The sequence below is a fragment of the Chionomys nivalis genome, chromosome 4 (assembly GCF_950005125.1).
Source record: "Chionomys nivalis chromosome 4, mChiNiv1.1, whole genome shotgun sequence".
NCBI lineage: Eukaryota > Metazoa > Chordata > Mammalia > Rodentia > Cricetidae > Chionomys > Chionomys nivalis.
This window is the reverse complement of record NC_080089.1, coordinates 20,071,174-20,088,795: the sequence shown is the minus strand read 5'-3', so window position 1 is coordinate 20,088,795 and position 17,622 is coordinate 20,071,174. Positions and strand designations below refer to the sequence as shown.

Sequence of the window (17,622 nt, the reverse complement as noted above, 5' to 3'; positions counted from 1 at the left end):
GAGGACTTACCAGAACTTGGGAGGGATCGTATTATGATTTGTATCTGAAATGTACTCTGAAAGTTCACATACTTGGTCCCCAGGGCTGCAGTGTTCAGTGTGAGATGCGCGAGGTCACGAGGGCTCTGGCCTCCTTGAGGACTGAGCCATCTATAGATTCACAGCCTAATGTGTTTCGGGTAAAAGGCTTTGCTAGTCTGTTTGCTTAGCTATTTATTTATATCACCTTTTACCTAAAAGTTGTGACAGAACAAGGACATTCTAAAGACCATGGGAACCGTATTATGAAATGTAGTTGCTAGAAGTTGTTAGAGGCCAGCATGTTTAATAGTATAAGCCAACTAGAGAATCTACACTAAAACAATGTTTATATTCCACAAGTCTCCATTATCACCAGCTTGCTACCCAGAAGTTGTAACCATCAAGATGAAATGGCGTTGCTTAGAGGAAAGAAAACATATCACTCTAGGGCTATCAGGACAGACATCGAAAGTTCAAAATAAACAGCATCCAACAGGCCTTACTGCTGCCAGCAATACCACATTTCAGGCACACAGACAGAATTTCCAGACAGCTGATTTCTCTTAGGTATGAATTATATTTTTTACTAAACACTGAGGATTAAGTTTATGTGACTTTCTAACATTCCTTACTTTCAAAAAGTTTTCTCAACTGCTGGAACTAATGAATTAAAAGTACTTAGCAGGACTACAACCTTCTGTATGTCTTATATCAGTGTATTTCCCTTTACTGCAAAGTCTCACATGTTTAATAAGTTCCTAGGAAATAGTGTCGGCTTTAGTATTTCTTTCCTTAATTCATGGGGCATCTTGAGTATGGGTTCTTTTGTGTTTCCAAAGTAAACTGTCATCATTGGGGCTGTTCCACACCGGTTTCTTAATAGTGTAAGTTCCAGTCTGATGAAATCAAGACACGAAGGACTAAGGATATTTGACGTTCTTCCTACCTGAAGTGATTCTATTCACCATGAGGTACTAGTGTTCGGTTAGTAGGTAAAATCTGCTGTAGCCTTCCCTACATTCTCAGCGAAAGGTTTCTCTCTAGTGTGGATTTTTGCATGATGAATGAGGTTCGAGGATGAAGTGAAGGTTTTCTCACATTCCGTACACTCATAGGGCCTCTCACCAGTGTGAGTTCGGATATGTTCAGTTCGGCTTGAGGAAGTAGTGAAATCTTTGCCACAATACTTACACTTATAGGGTTTTGTTCCGGTGTGAATACGAATGTGTTTAGTAAGGTATGAAAAATATTGAAAGGACTTCCCACATACATCACATTCAAATGGTTTCTCCACTGTGTGGGTTTTTAAATGGTCATGCAGCAGATTGTACCTACGGTAGGCTTTCCCACATTCTTTACACTCGTAGGGCTTGTCTCCAGTATGAATGGTTAGATGTTTGCGTAAGTACGAGGAGTTGAGGAAGGCTTTCCCACACTCCTTACATATGCACGGTCTCTCCCCACTGTGTGTTCTTAAGTGCCTACGCAGGTATGAGGAAGCATGGAAGACTTTCCCACATTCCCCACATATATGAGGCATCTCTCCACTGTGAGTTTTTCTTATATGGTTATGTAGGTATGAGGAATTGAGGAAGGCTTTTCCACATTCCTTGCATATATAGGGTCTCTCTCCACTGTGAGTTCTCACATGTCTACGGAGATTCGAGTAGGAATGGAAGGCTTTCCCACATTCCCCACATATATAGGGTCTCTCTCCACTGTGAGTTCTTCCTATGTGGTTCCGTAGGTACGAGGAAGTCAGGAAGGCTCTTCCACATTCCTTACATATGTAAGGTCTCTCTCCACTGTGAATTCTTACATGTTGACTAAGGCGTGGAGAGGAAGCAAAGGCCTTCCCACACTCTTTACACGCAAAGGGTTTTTCTGAAGCATGAGTTGATATATGTGTTATAAGGCCTGAGCGCTTAGCAAAGGCTTTTCCACAATCCTTGCATTTATACGGTTTCTCTCCAGTATGAGTTCTAAAATGTTCCACTAGCCTCGAGTAGGTAGTGAAGGCTTTCCCACATTCCTTACATTCATAGGGTTTTTCTCCAGTGTGACTTCGTAAGTGTCTATTAAGATTTGAAGAACGTCCAAAGGCTCTTCCACAGATCTTACACGGATACGTTTTTATGGTGTGCATTTGAACAGAGGCATCCTGACTCGAGTGAGTAAAATGTCCAGTGTTGCAAGTGCTGTGAGTTTTCACTTGTGTCTTGAAATATGAATGCTCACTGAAGATCTCTCCACATTGTACATAGTAACAGAGTTCTCGTGCACTGTGGCTTCTGACCTGTTGATAAGGGGATGATTTATCGTTAGAGAATTTTTCAGACTCACTGAAGGACTCCACTTATGTGAAGGCAGAAAGATGATGATTTTTGCCATTTTGACTATATGCAAGACTCTTTTTTAAAAATATTTATTTATTTATTATGTATACAATATTCTGTCTGAGTATGCTTGCAGGCACCAGACCCCATTACAGATGGTTGTGAGCCACCATGTGGTTGCTGGGAATTGAACTCAGGACCTTTGGAAGAGCAGGCAATGCTCTTAACCTCTGAGCCATCTCTCCAGCCCCTATATGCAAGACTCTTATTCTAAAGTCTAGCACCACCAGTTTTAATTTGGAAAGATGCCTTAGTATTTTGGCAGTTTTGTGTTTGAGACAGGTTCCTATTATGTAGCCACAGCTGGCCTGAAGCTCAATATGTAGAGAAGGCTGGCTTTAAACTCACAGAGCTCCACTTGCCTTTGCCTTCTGTATGCTGGAATTAAAGGTTAGGTATGTGCCACCACACCTGACCCCTGGCCTTTTCTTCTTTTTTTGTTTATTGAGAAGGTGCCTCTCTATTAAATAGACCGGGCTAGCCTCAAACTCAGAGATCTACCCGACTTTGCCCCCCAAGTACCCAGATTAAAGGTGTGCACCACCATGCTTGGCTTTGCCTGAGCATAGTAATGAAATTATTTTAAGAACCTCAGAAATCAGTAATATATGTGCAGGAATCAGTACTTAGGAGGACTCTATCACTCCAAGTTTTGACCTAGATCCTAAGACATTTTTCTTAGTAGGGTGAATATCACTTCTCTTATTTTCATCATTTGTGCTGATTTTCTACAAAATTCCCAATCTTTCCTGAGTGCGATAAATAAGAAATCTCCTGGTTAACATCACCAACACTGTTCTCTCCTGTTGCTATGAACGAATGGTAAAGTATGTTCAACTTTTTAATAGCATCTTTAGAATTTCTGCCATGCTTTCTTTCAAACTGAAAGATGCAACAGTAGTTGCCATTTGATATAAGCTCAAAATAATGGTTAAGATATAGACAAATTGCCTTAAAAGCTAGTATCTAGTTACACATGTGGGGCCATGTACTTGTGGGATCTCTCTCTCTCTCTCTCTCTCTCTCTCTCTCTCTCTCTCTCTCTCTCTCTGTTATGCTAGGTGACATATACAGATGTCACTGAGTTGGAATTTTAGGTCTTCATCGTCTAGAGAGTGAACACCAGGCCATCCAGGGCTATGTGAGAGCCTGTCTTAAATAAATAAAATAAACAAATAGAACTTATTGACTTTGGAGGGGAGAATGCATACATATGGCAGTGCGCATGAAGAGGCAAGAGGACACCTGTGAGAGCCCCTTCCCTCCTCCCACCTTGTGGGCGCTGTGGATCAAGCTCACGTTGTCAGACTAGAATTCAAGAGTCTTTACCCACTGAGCCATCTTGGCCAGCGGGATTTCTTAAAGAATAGGTTTGTTTGTTTGTTTGTTTGTTTTTAAAAGAATAGGTTTTATGATCAGTTTGGGTCACCCAAAAATTCATTATATTCAAAATACTTCTTAGATACACTGCTGCTCTCTACTGGGTGCATGCTATTTGGCTTTCTACAAGGGAATTCACAAGCGCCTAGGAATGAGGAAATAACAAATATCTTTAGTCAGTCTTACTGTTTGTATTCTACTGGGAGTCTGTCCCCTCAAAAACTCCTGACGCAGAGTTGACTCTTTAGTGCCAAGTGGCATTTCCCATTCTGGAAATAAACAGAAAAGGAAAGTTAAGAGTTAGCCAAAATAAATGAATGAATGAATGAATGAATGAATGAACAGTTACAAATTAAAAGATATAGGGCTTTTTTGAATGTTTCTACTGAACCTGGCCAAGAAAAAAGAAAAGTGTGATCATTTTGACCAGGTCAATAAATTGACTACACTAAGGATGTGAGTTTTAAATGTTTTATTGCAAACTGACTCTTTGAAAATTAAAACTCATGGCAAACAAGAACTGCACTATCAGGGCTGCAAAGTAGCAAAGATCTGAGCAAAGAATATAAACAACAATAATAAACACGAAACACAATAGGTCATTTTGCAAAATTACAGGAACACCTGAGAAGGCAAAAAGTAAGAGTCTATCTATGAAATAGAGGGTTCTGTGCCCTTTCAGGTACAGGGCCCACACTTAAAGCCACCAAGTGCATCTTTTAAAGACTTCACATTTAATTCTTAACACATCCTTCACAAGCACTCACCTTGGAGATCTTCTCTATGCAAATCCTCTTCTTCCAGCCAGGAAATCAGACTGGGTTTGATGACCTCGCATCCTGATACATGGCCAAGTGCATTCACGGAGGAAGTTCATGCAAAAGAGTATAAAAGTCAGCATAATTCAGGAGCTGTTTGGGTTTTTGTTTCTGTTTTTTTGGACCGGGTATCACTATGTAGTCCTGGAACATGATATGTAAACCAGGATGGCCTCAAACTCATAAAAAGCTGTCTATCTTCCTCCTGAGTACTTCGATTTAAGGTGTGTGCCATCATGCCAGGCCATGAAGCTATGCTTCTAATGAAAGCAGGGCAGTTATTCCAGAGAGGTTAAACGAGCAAATGCTGCCTCTTCTATGCCCTGATTACTGCTGAATTGACACCACAGTTGATAATCACACTTGGCTCAGAAGTTTTATTTCTTATTTGGGTGTTTTGCTTTCATGTATGTGTGTAGTATGTGTACACAATACCCCGAGGCCCGAAGAGGCAGCCAATCTGGAACTGAATTTACAGCAGCTCAAGGTTGTGAGCTGCTACCTGGGAGCAGGGAACCAAGCCTGGGTCCTTTGCAAGAGTAACAAGTGCTTTTAACTGCTGAGCCATCTCTCCAGCCTAATGCTAATTAATATCTACTCTCAAGAAGTTTCCAGCTGGGCGGTGGTGGCGCACGCCTTTAATCCCAGCACTCGGGAGGCAGAGGCAGGCGGATCTCTGTGAGTTCGAGACCAGCCTGGTCTATAAGAGCTAGTTCCAGGACAGGCTCCAAAACCACAGAGAAACCCTGTCTCGAAAAACCAAAAAAAAAAAAAAAGAAGTTTCCAGTCAGATGTTATGGTATGTATCTATGATCCCAGCACTTGGAAAGCGGAGACAAGATCAGGACAAGGTCAACCTTAACTACAATGAAATCTTGCTTCCAAAAATTAAATCTCCAATGTGCAAAATCAAGAAAAAGGAACTCAAAGTATTAGCTCAACTGTACATACAGTTCAGTTTCGCCTACAGCTTTAGGTACAGTTCAGTTTCGCCTACAGCTTTAGGTACAGTTCAGTTTCGCCTACAGTTTTAGGTATCCACTGGGACTCTTGGATCTTATCTCCCACAGACAGACTCAGGACAAAGTTTGTGTGTCTGTACTTCCCATTGCACACCCAGGATATGCCGTCCTTCTCCTCCCTAGGAAGCTGTAAGGAGCGGTGGCAGTCCTACCTGCTGAGGCCAGGTTCTGGTAGTTCTCCAGCATCACCTCTCTGTAGAGGTCTCTGTGAGCCTGATCCAATAAAATCCATTCTTCTTGGGTGAAGTCCACAGCCACATCATCAAAGGTCACCGAGACCTAAATCACACACACACACACACACACCACACATACACACACACACACACACACACCACACACATACAAACACACACACACAGATTAAGAGAGAGAGAAAGAGAAAGCGAGAGAGATATTGAGTAAACAATAACATGTGCTCCAATGTTCTCTACATTGAAGCAAGACCTAATATCCACACGGATCTTAGAGCATCCATTGACTGCCCAGGACTTAGTGGCCCCAATACCCCTGCCCACATCTACACTCAACTTGTTGATTTGCTCTAGACATTTACAATTAATGATCCTCTGACAGGTGAACAGACGAAAAGCCCTTCTCTCAATTTCTTAAAATATATTTCTCAGCACACTACATATATCACCTTAGCAGTAACAGACAAATACGGCAAAAAAAGGACACTAGATCTTCCTTATCATCTGTCAGAATAACTGAACTGGACATAATTAATGTGCAAAGATTAATTAGTAATTATTGAAATCTGGAATGAGTTTTAGGTATTACCTCAACCATATCAGAGTCCCCACTCTCTCAGAAATTCAGCTAGGTACTCGGCTCTTGAGGGAGCTTCTACTTGTTTTAGACTCTGGATGTAAGCCCGCCCTGAAGAAGTGGGGACTACAGGGTGGGGTGAGACACAGACCTACATACCTGGTAACAATTGGTCAGACAATCAGCCACCATCTTCTTCTCTACCTTTATCTTTTCTTCAAGAACAGAGTCTGAGTCTCTGACAAAGAGTTCCTGGAAAAAGACAGAAGACATGAGGACGCAGAGTGGCCTTAAATTCTTGTACGCCTTGACATCATCCTGTCTGCCGTAGTCTCCTCTCCTGTGGCTGTGGTAAAAATCCTCTGACAAAGCGAACTGAAGGAGGAGGTGCTGATTCTGGCTCACAGCTCCAGGGCCCAGTCCATCATGATGGGAAAGGAAAGGAGCTTCAAGCAGCTGTTCACATCACAGCCACAATCAGGAAGCAGAAAAGCAATGAATGCATTGCTCACTCTCCATTACAGACATCCCAGGATCCTTGCCAACGTTTCGATGGGTCTTCCCCCATAAAGTAACCTAATCAAGGTAAGTCTCACAGACCTTCTCAGAGGCCGCCCTAATCTAGACAGTGTGTGCCCAGAGATCTGCCCCCTAGGTGATGTTAGAACCTGTTGATTATGAACAATAACCAGTACACTGCCCTAATATGAAACCCATGTAATCCTGCACACCTGAGAAAACTCACCTATATACACAAACATGACGCCAGAGCAGTCCTGTGTCACCTAGAACTGGAAACAAGCAGATGAACCATGCTACCCACTAGGAAAATGTCTCATTTTATAGGGAAGAGAACTTCAAGTCGGAGAAGTGACACCTTATTTTCCCATAGTAATATATCTCATGAGGATTATATAGTACTTATCAAAACACACACACCAAGAGCCAGACTTACAATCTTCACTGTCATGGTTTGGGTATCGAAATGATCTCACAAATTCACGTGTTGACAGATTGGTAATACAGCAGTGTGTACCTCCTTTGGTAGGTGACTGAATCATGAGAGATCCATCACCAATTGATTAAACAATTGATTAAGTTATGGGCCACATAATTTAATGGGCTATTACAAGGTAGCAGAATTTATGGTATGGGACCTAGACGGAGGAAGTAGGCCACTGAGGATGTGTTCCCGAAGAAAAGATGCTGTTTTCTGCATGGTACCTCATGTTCTGTTTCTGCTTCCTGTCTGCCATGGGGTGAGCAGCTCTCACAGTACCTTTCCCATGATGACCTTCTGCCTTACCAAGGGCTCAGAAACGGCCAAGCGAACCTGGACCAAAACCTCTGAAATCCAGAGCAATAAACTCTTTTCCTTATAAGATGCTGGTGTCAAGTTTTTCTCTGTTTTGAGACAAGGTCTCATGTAGTCTAGGCTGGCCTTAAGCTTGATATGTAGCCAGGGGTAAACTTGAATTCCTAATCTTCCTACCATACCTCTCAAGTGATGGAATTACAGGTGTGAACCACCATACCTGGCTTAGAGGGTGCTGCATGAAACCAGGGTCTTTAGGCATGCCAGGCAACTGGTCTACCAGCAGATCCCAGCTCCAGCGCCAGTGCCAGTGCCAGGCATTTTATCCCAGTACCAGAAAGTTAACATGACCATTCACTAACCTTTGAAGTGGCCCTAAAGTACACTCAGCAGGGCAGTGTGACTGTCCAGGCCTGGATCACAGGGATCTTTATTGTTCAGGGGACTTAGATTAGATCCTCTGAAAAGGAACAACAGGTCCAGTCATGGAACACATCAGGAGTTGGCATCCCGAAGGAATTGCCCAGATGTTCCTCTTGCATGCTAAAGCCACCTCACTTAGGCATCTCAAGGGATGGTGAAACTCTACACTTTATTTGGGGCTATTAGGAGCCTGTTCCTACCAATCATCAAGAAGCAATAGTTCATTACCATACATGAGCTCACTTTCCACATACGAGGTAAGTGAAAGCTACTATAGACAGTGTACCTTGTAATAGGAGTATTACTAACAACACTGTCATTTACTGAAGACTAATGTATGGATATGCAATATATATTTATATAAACCAGTTGACTATTATTTTTTTAAAACTAATTAGAATTTATTTCGTGTATAGAGAAGTGTCCACCTTGCACATGTGGAGGTCAGAAAATAATTTAGTTGATTCTTTCCTTCTACTTATATGGATTTGGGGGACTTGGGGTCATCTGGCTTGGGGCAAATGCCTTTACCTGATGAATCCTAGATAAACCTATTTAATTACCCTACCAGCCCTTCACAGTAGACCTAATGGAGAAACAGGTCTAGACACTGCAAGTAACTGTTTTGAGATGAATGCAGGAAGTCTTGCAAAGTTCGGATCTTCTGTCATGTTTTTTGTCTAAGGCTGAACTAGAGATTCTCCTGCCTCAGTTTTTCAAGAGCTGGGACTAAAGATATGTGCAGCCATGCCTGGCTTTCATCTCCTGTGGTTGCTATTTGTGTCTCAACAGGATAAGAAGTACAGCTGCAACCTGTACTGTACAACATATTTGTGACTTCCACAAGTACTACTGATCACTTCTGTGAAGTCAGGATTTTTTTTTTTTGAGACAAAATCTTAGTAGCCAGGTTGACCTTGAACTTGAAATAAGACTAAGAATGACTTTTAAGTCCTGATCCTCCTGTTTCCACATCCCAAGGGTTAGAATTACAAACATGCACACCACACATAGCTGAAGTTAATATTTCTAAAGGAGGTTTGCTTTGTTGGTTGTTTAAGACTAACCTAGGGGGGCTGGAGAGATGGCTCAGAGGTTAAGAGCATTTCCTGCTCTTCCAAAGGTCCTGAGTTCAATTCCCAGCAACCACATGGTGGCTCACAACCATCTGTAATGGGGTCTGGTGCCCTCTTCTGGCCTGCAGGCATACACACAGACAGAATATTGTATACATAATAAATAAATATTAAAAAATTATATTAAAAAAAAGACTAACCTACAATTTGAGATGTAGACCAGGCTAGCCTCAGACTTGCAGAGATCCACCTCCTTTGCCTCTCAAGGACTGACATACCCACCCAAACTTTATAATTTTGTGGTGCCCCAGTTAACTGGTGTTTCTTTGTTGTTGTTGCTATTTTTCGATATAATACTCAGAGTCCTGTCCATGCTAGGCAGGCACTCTATTGCTGAGCTATACTGCCAGGCTCCAGTTCACCTTTAACAAGTCTTAGCTCACTGATGGACTAACTGAAGAGCAGGCCAATCCTGTGGTTATTTTCCTACTTTCTATATGTGTAACTACAATGTTGCAAGGAACCGCTTGCTTGTCCCGGCTGCCCAGAGCCAAAATAATCACATAGAAACTGTATTAATTAAAATGCTGCTTGGCTCATTCGCTCTAACTTCTTATTGGCTAACTCTTACATATTAATTTAACCCATCTCCATTAATCTGTGTATCACCACGAGGTCGTGGCCTACCAGCAAAAGTTCAGCATGTCTATCTGCAGTGGCGGATCCATGGCATCCCTCTGGCTCCATCCTTCTTTCTCCTAGCATTCAGTTCTGTCTTCCCTGCCTACCTAAGTTTCTTTATTCATTAATGGTAATGATAGCACACAGAGGGGACTCCCACATCACTAGAATATAGACATTCTTGGCTGGCAGAATCCCTACAATTAGATGTCTGGCATATAAAGTGGAGGTTTTTGTGATAGAAGCAAACAGAGGTAGTAGCCTCCACACTCGGGAGGTTGAGGCAGAAAGATTCCTACAAGTTCCAAGCCAACTGGACCTATGTATCAAGATCCTGTCTCAAAAACTGATGAATCCCCTTCTCATTCTTCACAGAAATAGAAGGAAAAACTATCTTAAAATTTATATGGAACCACCAAAGATCCCGTATAGTCAAACAATCCTTAAGAAAAAGAACACCGAAAGGATTACTATTCTAGATCTTAAGATATATCACAGAGTCAACAGACATAAAAACAATAGGGTACTGGCACAAAAACAGACGTGCAGTAGGCCTAAAGATGCCTCAGAAGTTAAGAGACCGGCTGCTCTTCCTAAGGACCCAGGTTCAAACCCAGCACCCACATGGCCGCTCACAGCCATCTACAATTCCTGTTCCAGGAGATCTGATGTCCTCATCAGACATACCTGCAGGCAAAACACCAATGTACATAAAATAAAAATAAATAAATTATATTAAAAAAAAAAGACATGTAGACCAATGGGGGAAAATTAAAGATCCAAATATGAGTGCACATAACTTCACCTCTTAATATTTGACAATGATAGATAAACATAAGCGGAAGAAAGAGACATCTTCAACACATGGTGCTGGGAAAATTTAATGTCCACATGTAGAAGCACAAAATTAGACCCGTATCTACCACCTTGCACAAAAACTAACTCCGAATGGATCAAAGACCTAAACCTGAGACCTGAGATAATGAAAGTGCTAGGAGAGAACACAGGCATCACCCTAATGATGCAGGTGTAGGGACGGACTGTTGCGGGAGGTCCTTCCGCTCCTCCAGCCAATAGCCGCTGAGAGACCACGCCCCAATGGGCTGTGTTCCTGCCGCCCCAGCTCCTGGTCGCCTGGCTAGCTTATGCCCCGAAATAACAACACACAAACTGTATTCTTTTAAACACTGCTTGGCCCATTAGCTCTAGCCCTTGCTGGCTAATTCTCATATCCCGATCAACCCATCTCTAATAATCTGTGTAGCATCAGTCTTACCGGGAAAAATTCAGCATGTCTGACCTGGTGGCTTGCTTCATTGCGTCTGCCCTGGCGATGAGCTGCATGGCGTCTGGCTCTGAGAGGAGCTGCCCTGCATCTGAGCTCACTTCCTCTTCCTCCCAGCATTCTGTTCTGTTTACTCCACCCACCTATGTTCTAATCTATGAGGGCCAAGCAGTTTCTTTTTTAATGACCTTCCTCTATCAAAGGACCTCCTGAATAGTACTCCATCTGCCCAGGAATTAAGCTTAACAATTACCAAAGCTGAAAGGCTTCTGTGCATCTAAAGAAACAATCTGTTGTGTAAAGACAAAGCCCACAGAAAGGGGAAGAATCTTTGCCCACTGTACATCTGACATAGGATTAATTCCCTGAATATATAAAGAGCTTAAAAAAAAAAAAAGAAGAAAGAAAGAAAGAAAACAAAACAAGCAACAAATGACCCATTCAAAATATGAGCCTGGGACCTGAAAAGTTCTCAAAAGAAAAACAAACAAATAAAACTTAAAAAAATGTTTATTATCCCTAGCAATTGGAGAAAAGAAAATCAGAATAACTTTGATGGCAAAGTTCAACCAACAGCAAATGATGACTGGAGTATGGGGGAAAAGGAACCTTCCTTCATTGTTGGTGGGATTGCAAACTGGTACAGCCACTACGGGAATCAATGTGGAGAATCAATCAATCAATCAATCAATCAATCTTTCTCTCTCTGGTTTTTCGAGATAAAGTTTCTCTGTGTGGCCCTGGCTATCCTGGAACTTGCTCTGTACCCCAAGCTAACCTCAAACTCAGAGATCCTCCTGGCCCTGCTTCCCAAGTGCTGGGATTAAAGGCATGGGTCACCACTACCTGACTCAAGTGTGGAAACTCTCAAAAAGCTAAAAATAAAGCCAGACAGTGGTGGTGCATGCCTATAATCCCAGTAGTTGGGAGTCAGAGGCAGGTGGATCTCCATGAGTTTGAGGCCATCCTGGTCTACTAATGTGGGATGTCCTTCTGTATATGTGTTGCTTTTATTGATTGATGAATAAAGCTGTTTTGGCCAAAGGCTTAGCAGAGTAAAGACAGACAGGAAATTTGAACAGAAACAGAGTAGGCGGAGCTGAGGAGACACCATGTAGCTGCTGAACAAGAAAGTCACTAGAAACTTACTGGTAAGCCACAGCCTTGTGGTTATATACAGATGAATAGAAATGGGTTAGTTTAAGATATAAGAGCTAGCTAGGAATATGCCTGAGCCATTGGTTAAAGAGTGCTGTAATTAATATAGCTTTTGTATGATCTCTGTCTGTTTACATAATGGTGCCTAACATTTGGCAACGTACTTCCACATAAATCCTAAGAAAGCTTGTAAAAATTACTTCTAGATCCACAAAAATGGGAGTCAATTGGAGCTTGTGGTAGTCGCAAATTTTCAGATAGGCTCTGTTTGCGGGCTGCAAGCAGAGGTGCAGCTTCTCTCAGAGACAGCTTGCTGGTTCATACTGGTGGCACCAACGGCTCTGGCTCTTCTGGGAGGTCCTGCTACAACAGAGCATTTAAATGGGGTTTCTGAGCAGAGTGCTACAAGTTGCTTAATGGTGATACAGACCCTCTGTGTCCCTGGAGCACGGCTCGCAGAGACAGTGAACATACCTCTACCATATTGGACAGGGTGGAGCCAACAGGCAAAGCTGCAGCATTATTGCTAGCCATGCCTGCTTAGCATAAAAAAAAAAAAAAGCAAAGCAAAACAAAACTCTCCTGGATAGAAAATGATTACAGATCCACAATAAGAGATTCAGACAAAAAAGATCTCTGAATGGGACACAATGTTGGGTAAATGTTCATGGGCTTAGGACAGAGAGAAGAAAGAGTACAGTCATGGATTAAAGGAGTAAAGATAACAAAATAAATATTAAAAGTAATAGAGTAAAAAAATAAGCCACATATACAGTTACAGGAGGAGACCTTATTCAAAAATAAAAGACGACACCACATTACTCACTTCCTCCTTACCCATGCAAGAGCGAGAGGTGGGCTAGGGAGACGGCTCAGCAGGCAGAGGTGCTGGCTTGCCTGCTGACAGAGTTCAATCCCCAGGATTCAAAATAGTAGGGGGAACTGCAAGGTGTCCTCTGACCTCCACTGTCTGCTGTGGCGTCTTTTCACACAGGCACAAATACGAAAGTACACTAAAAGAAGTTTGAAGTGTGGGAGACTTCGGGGTGATATTTCCTAAAGGTCAGTGCTGTTGTCGAGCAAAACATTCATTTGAAGATTTCATTGCTCCTTATGCCAACAAAAACAAGACATAACACTGAACCAATACTTGAATTTGGAGCACCTATACAGCCTCCTGTTTCACGTGCATGCCAGAACAAGTTACAACAGCTATAGTAGAAGGGGGCTCAGCAGGCAAAGGAGCTCGCCCTAGAAGCCTGGAAACCTGAATTCAATCCTCAGAACCTACGAAAAGAAAGAATGGACTCCACAAAGTTGCCCTGTGCCACAGCCACACCCATCACATACACATGTATACAAGAAGAATAATTAAAAACAAGGTTTTCAAGTGCCTGATCTGAATCCTTCAGCAGATCCAAAAGAGGTCCAAGTGCCAGATGTCAGGCAACACCTTAGCCTTCTTGGTACTTTAGCGCAATCCTAAGCCTTTTGTATATCTGCTGCCGGAGGCTAGACTCAGAGCCTCCTGCCTGCCAAGTAAGTTCGCTACCCCTGAGCCACACACACTCCAGGCACCATGCCCTCCTTTAAAGATCAACACGTCTGCTTTTGAGAAACAGCTGTGGCTCACGACCAGAACATCACGGGATAACTACAGACACAGTTACTAGAGAGGAACTGAGTAATTGCTGCCCGGACAATGCAAGGAGTATATGGTACTCATAGCAGCTCTTACTGCAGTTTACAGACCTCTCTTCTGGAGTTACGGAGCACACGGGAAGAAACACAGGCATTTTTAAACATCCCATGAGACTTCAATTAGAAATAGCAAAATGTATGACTTTCCTAAATAATGTGAGACTCTTCAAAAATTACTACAGAGCCAGGCATGGGAGGTAAAGGCTGGAGGATCAGAAGTTCAGGGTCAGCCTCAACTACATAGCAAGGTTGAGGCCAGCCTGGGTCACATGACACCCTATTTCAAAGAACAGAAGCCATGGATTTGGATCAGTGAGTAAAGACCAAGCCAGAAAACCCAAGTTTTACCTCCAGCACCAGAGATGGTGGAAAAAGAACCAACTCCTGAAAATTGTTCTCTGACCTCTGAGCCAGGGTTAGTTCCTGAAATTAAGGATGCACAGGCCTTCAGCTTCAGGTGAAGAGAGCAGTACTCTCATTTTCACCAGCAGAAAGCCATAGTCCCACTGTATCTATACATTTATGTACAAAATATTCAGTGTGTAGCTCACTGAATGAGCGGTTTTACGAGTAGTAAAGTCAAGAGGAGAAGAGGTAAAGAGAGAGAGAGGAAAAAAAGAGAATAAAGAAAGGCAAGGAAAAGGAAGAAAAAAAAAGAAAAGGAACGACTAAAGAAATAAGTATTCGGGGGGGGGGGTGTGGTGGCGCACGCCTTTAATCCCAGCACTACGGAGGCAGAGGTAGGCGGATCTTCACGAGTTCGAGGCCAACCCGGTGTACACAGCGAGTTCCCGTTCAGCGGGGAGAAAAGAAGAAAAAGAAAAAACAGAAAAGAAAAATAAACATTCACTCACCCCAAACAGAAATGTTACTGCTAGACACCTAAGAGCACTTTTTCTACCCCAATGTCATATGACAGAATTAAACAGACGATGCCAAAGACAAAGCCACACTCTGCGAGGTAAGATTCCTTCACAAACCCCAGCCCGCGGTGCTCACCCGAGCTCCACAATCAGGGGTGGTGCAGAGGAGGCGGCGGCTGCAGGGCGATGCAGAGCGGCGGAGTTCTGTCCTGGAAGACCGACTAATCTGGAAGGCTGAAGGCGGCTTGGGAGTTTTCTCCAGAGGGGGCCCGAGCAGACCGCAAGTTCCTTCCCGGGAGAGCGTCCGCAGCGGCGGAGGGAGGCGAGGTGCACGCCAATCCCGCCGGTCCCGGGCTCCGAGCCTACGCGGACGGCCTGTCCGCGGGCTGCGGACACAGCCACGCCTTACCCTGACCCTTCACGGCCGCCGTCGCGCCCCCCTCCTCGACTCCCAGGGAGTAAAGATGGACCAGACGCGAAGAAAGGCACTGGGAACTTCAGGACGGAGCCATCGCTAGAAAAAAAAGGGGGGCTCTATGTCGGTGTCACTTCCGCTTCCGTCCTGGGGATTCGGGTCTTGGCCACCCTGGACAGAGGTGGAATTTAGGAACTGAGAAATGGCTCTGGGATTAGGAGTGTTGCTCTTATGGAGGACCCAGGTGATGGGGCACAGTTGTCCGTAGCTCCACCATGTTTGATTTAGATCTTAAACCTGCCCCTCTCTGTCGTTCACTTAAGAGGCAAAGGCAGACAGATCTCCGTGAGTTCATGGCTAGCCTGCATAGTGAGTCAGAGAAGACTGAGACTATTCTCGAGGCAAATATGACCTACTTTGGCCCAGGAACACAGATTTGAAGTTACCCCAAATTCCACGTGCAAATGTAACTGTTTCACGAAATTATTATAGTGACAGAACAAAGAAGATTGTAAAGCATGTAACAGACCTTAGCAAAGCTGACACCATGATGTCTCTAAATGTACTAACTTTGCCTTTTGGCTTCTGTGGTTCTGCTTCCAGCTAAGTGTTCTTGTTAACTGAAGTATGTCAACCCAGGACATGGCTTTTCTGCTTAAAAGCTCATGCTGAGAAAGGCTTGGCTTATAGTGGGATCCTGACCACCCAGTGTAGTCACCAGCTGGCTAATAAAGACTTTCTATTGGCTTAACCTCGTGTCTGTTTTATTTATTTATTTTTTTGGGGTGGGGGCTGTTTTTTCAAGACAGGGTTTCCCAGTAGCTACGGAGTCAATCCTAGTACTCGCTCTGTAGACCAGGCAGGCCTCAAACTCACAGATATCCATCCACCTACCTCTGCTTGCTTGCTTGCTTGATTAAAAGTGTGTGCCACCACCACCTGGCTTTTCTATTGGCTTAAACTCAAGTCCGAGCAGTCTTCTCTGGTGGATACCCCACAAAAAGCACAATCACAGATCCTTGTAGACAGCAGGTGCATGGATTTGTTTCTTTTTAAATTTTAATTAATTTTATTTTAGGTGCATGGGTGTCTTGCCTGCATGTGTGTCTGTGCAGCATGTGCATGCAGAGCCTGTTGAATCCAGAAGAGGGCATCAGATCCGCTGGAACTGGAGTCACAGATAGTGGTAAGACGCCATGTGATTACTGGGAATCGAACCAGTCAATGTTCTTAACCACTGAGTCATCTCTCCAGTCCCCAGGATTTTGTTTCTTGATCTACTCAGTCAACCTGTTTTTTGATTGGAGAATAGAGGACATTAATATTTAAAGTTATTGTTAAAATGTGTATGTTAATTATGGTAATTGTGTTGATTTTGGAGTCATTTGTAGGTTTTGGTGGTACCATGCCTTCCTGTCTGCTGCGATGCTTCCCACCGTCATGGTCATGGATTCAGGCTCTGAAATTGCAGGCAAGCCTCCAGTTCTTTTATGAGCTACCTTTGTTGTGGTGCCTCTTTTGCAGAATAGAAAAGTAACTAGGACATAAGACTTTCCTTTGAATTTTCTATCTGAGTCATTGGGTGTTTCAATTCCATCTCCATTTCAGCCTGAGTCCTCTTCAGTGTTTCTGTTTTCTCACTGGATTCTTCCTCATGTCCTGGATTGTCTTCATCATTGCCATCAGCTTTGTGTTTCCTTGGTCGTCACTCGATTGTTTATTCTCCTTAAACTCTTTCTTTTCTTTTAAGTTTTATAAATTGATTTTTATTGAGCTCTACATTTCTCTCTGCTCCCCTCCCTGCCTCCCCCCTCCCCTTCAACCCTCTTCCAAGGTCCCCATGCTCCCAATTTACTCAGGAAATCTTGTCTTTTTCTACTACCCATGTAGATTAGATCTATGTATGTCCCTCTTAGGGTCCTCATTGTTGTCTAGGTCTTTTAGGTTTTTTAAATTTTATTGAGTGGTTTCTTTGTGTCTTCTATAAGCTCCTTGAATTCATCGATGAAGCTTATGAATTATTCCGTTAAGTTCTGTGTCTTAGGATTCATGTAGGTAATTCTCATTTGTAAACATTTCTACTGGACTGGTAGATTTTGGAGAGAAGACACTGGCTTGATCTTTATATTGTTATTTTTGAGATGAGATCTTGCAGGTGGACTTCTTTTGTTAGTTCTAAGTCGGATATGGACAGAGCAGGTTTAGAAATAATGGAGAGCATGCAGGTGGGTTGGGAATGGCTTGGTGGAATGAAGTCAGGTAAACAGAGGGACTAGCCTGGTGTACAGGATCTGCTT

General features: G+C 43.1%; 1 protein-coding gene across 1 annotated transcript; it reads right to left on the bottom strand.

Moving 5' to 3' along the window:
- Positions 1-381: 381 nt before the first annotated feature.
- LOC130872853 (zinc finger protein 699-like) lies at positions 382-15,403 on the bottom strand. The gene is made up of 6 exons (XM_057767175.1): positions 15,047-15,403; positions 6,568-6,660; positions 5,790-5,916; positions 4,565-4,636; positions 3,984-4,066; positions 382-2,317 (listed from the first exon to the last, which is right to left on the bottom strand). The coding sequence occupies exons 2-6, from the start codon at positions 6,598-6,600 to the stop codon at positions 1,007-1,009; spliced, it is 1,626 nt and encodes a 541-aa protein (XP_057623158.1). The 5' UTR covers positions 6,601-6,660; positions 15,047-15,403; the 3' UTR covers positions 382-1,006.
- Between the last annotated feature and the right edge of the window lie 2,219 nt (positions 15,404-17,622).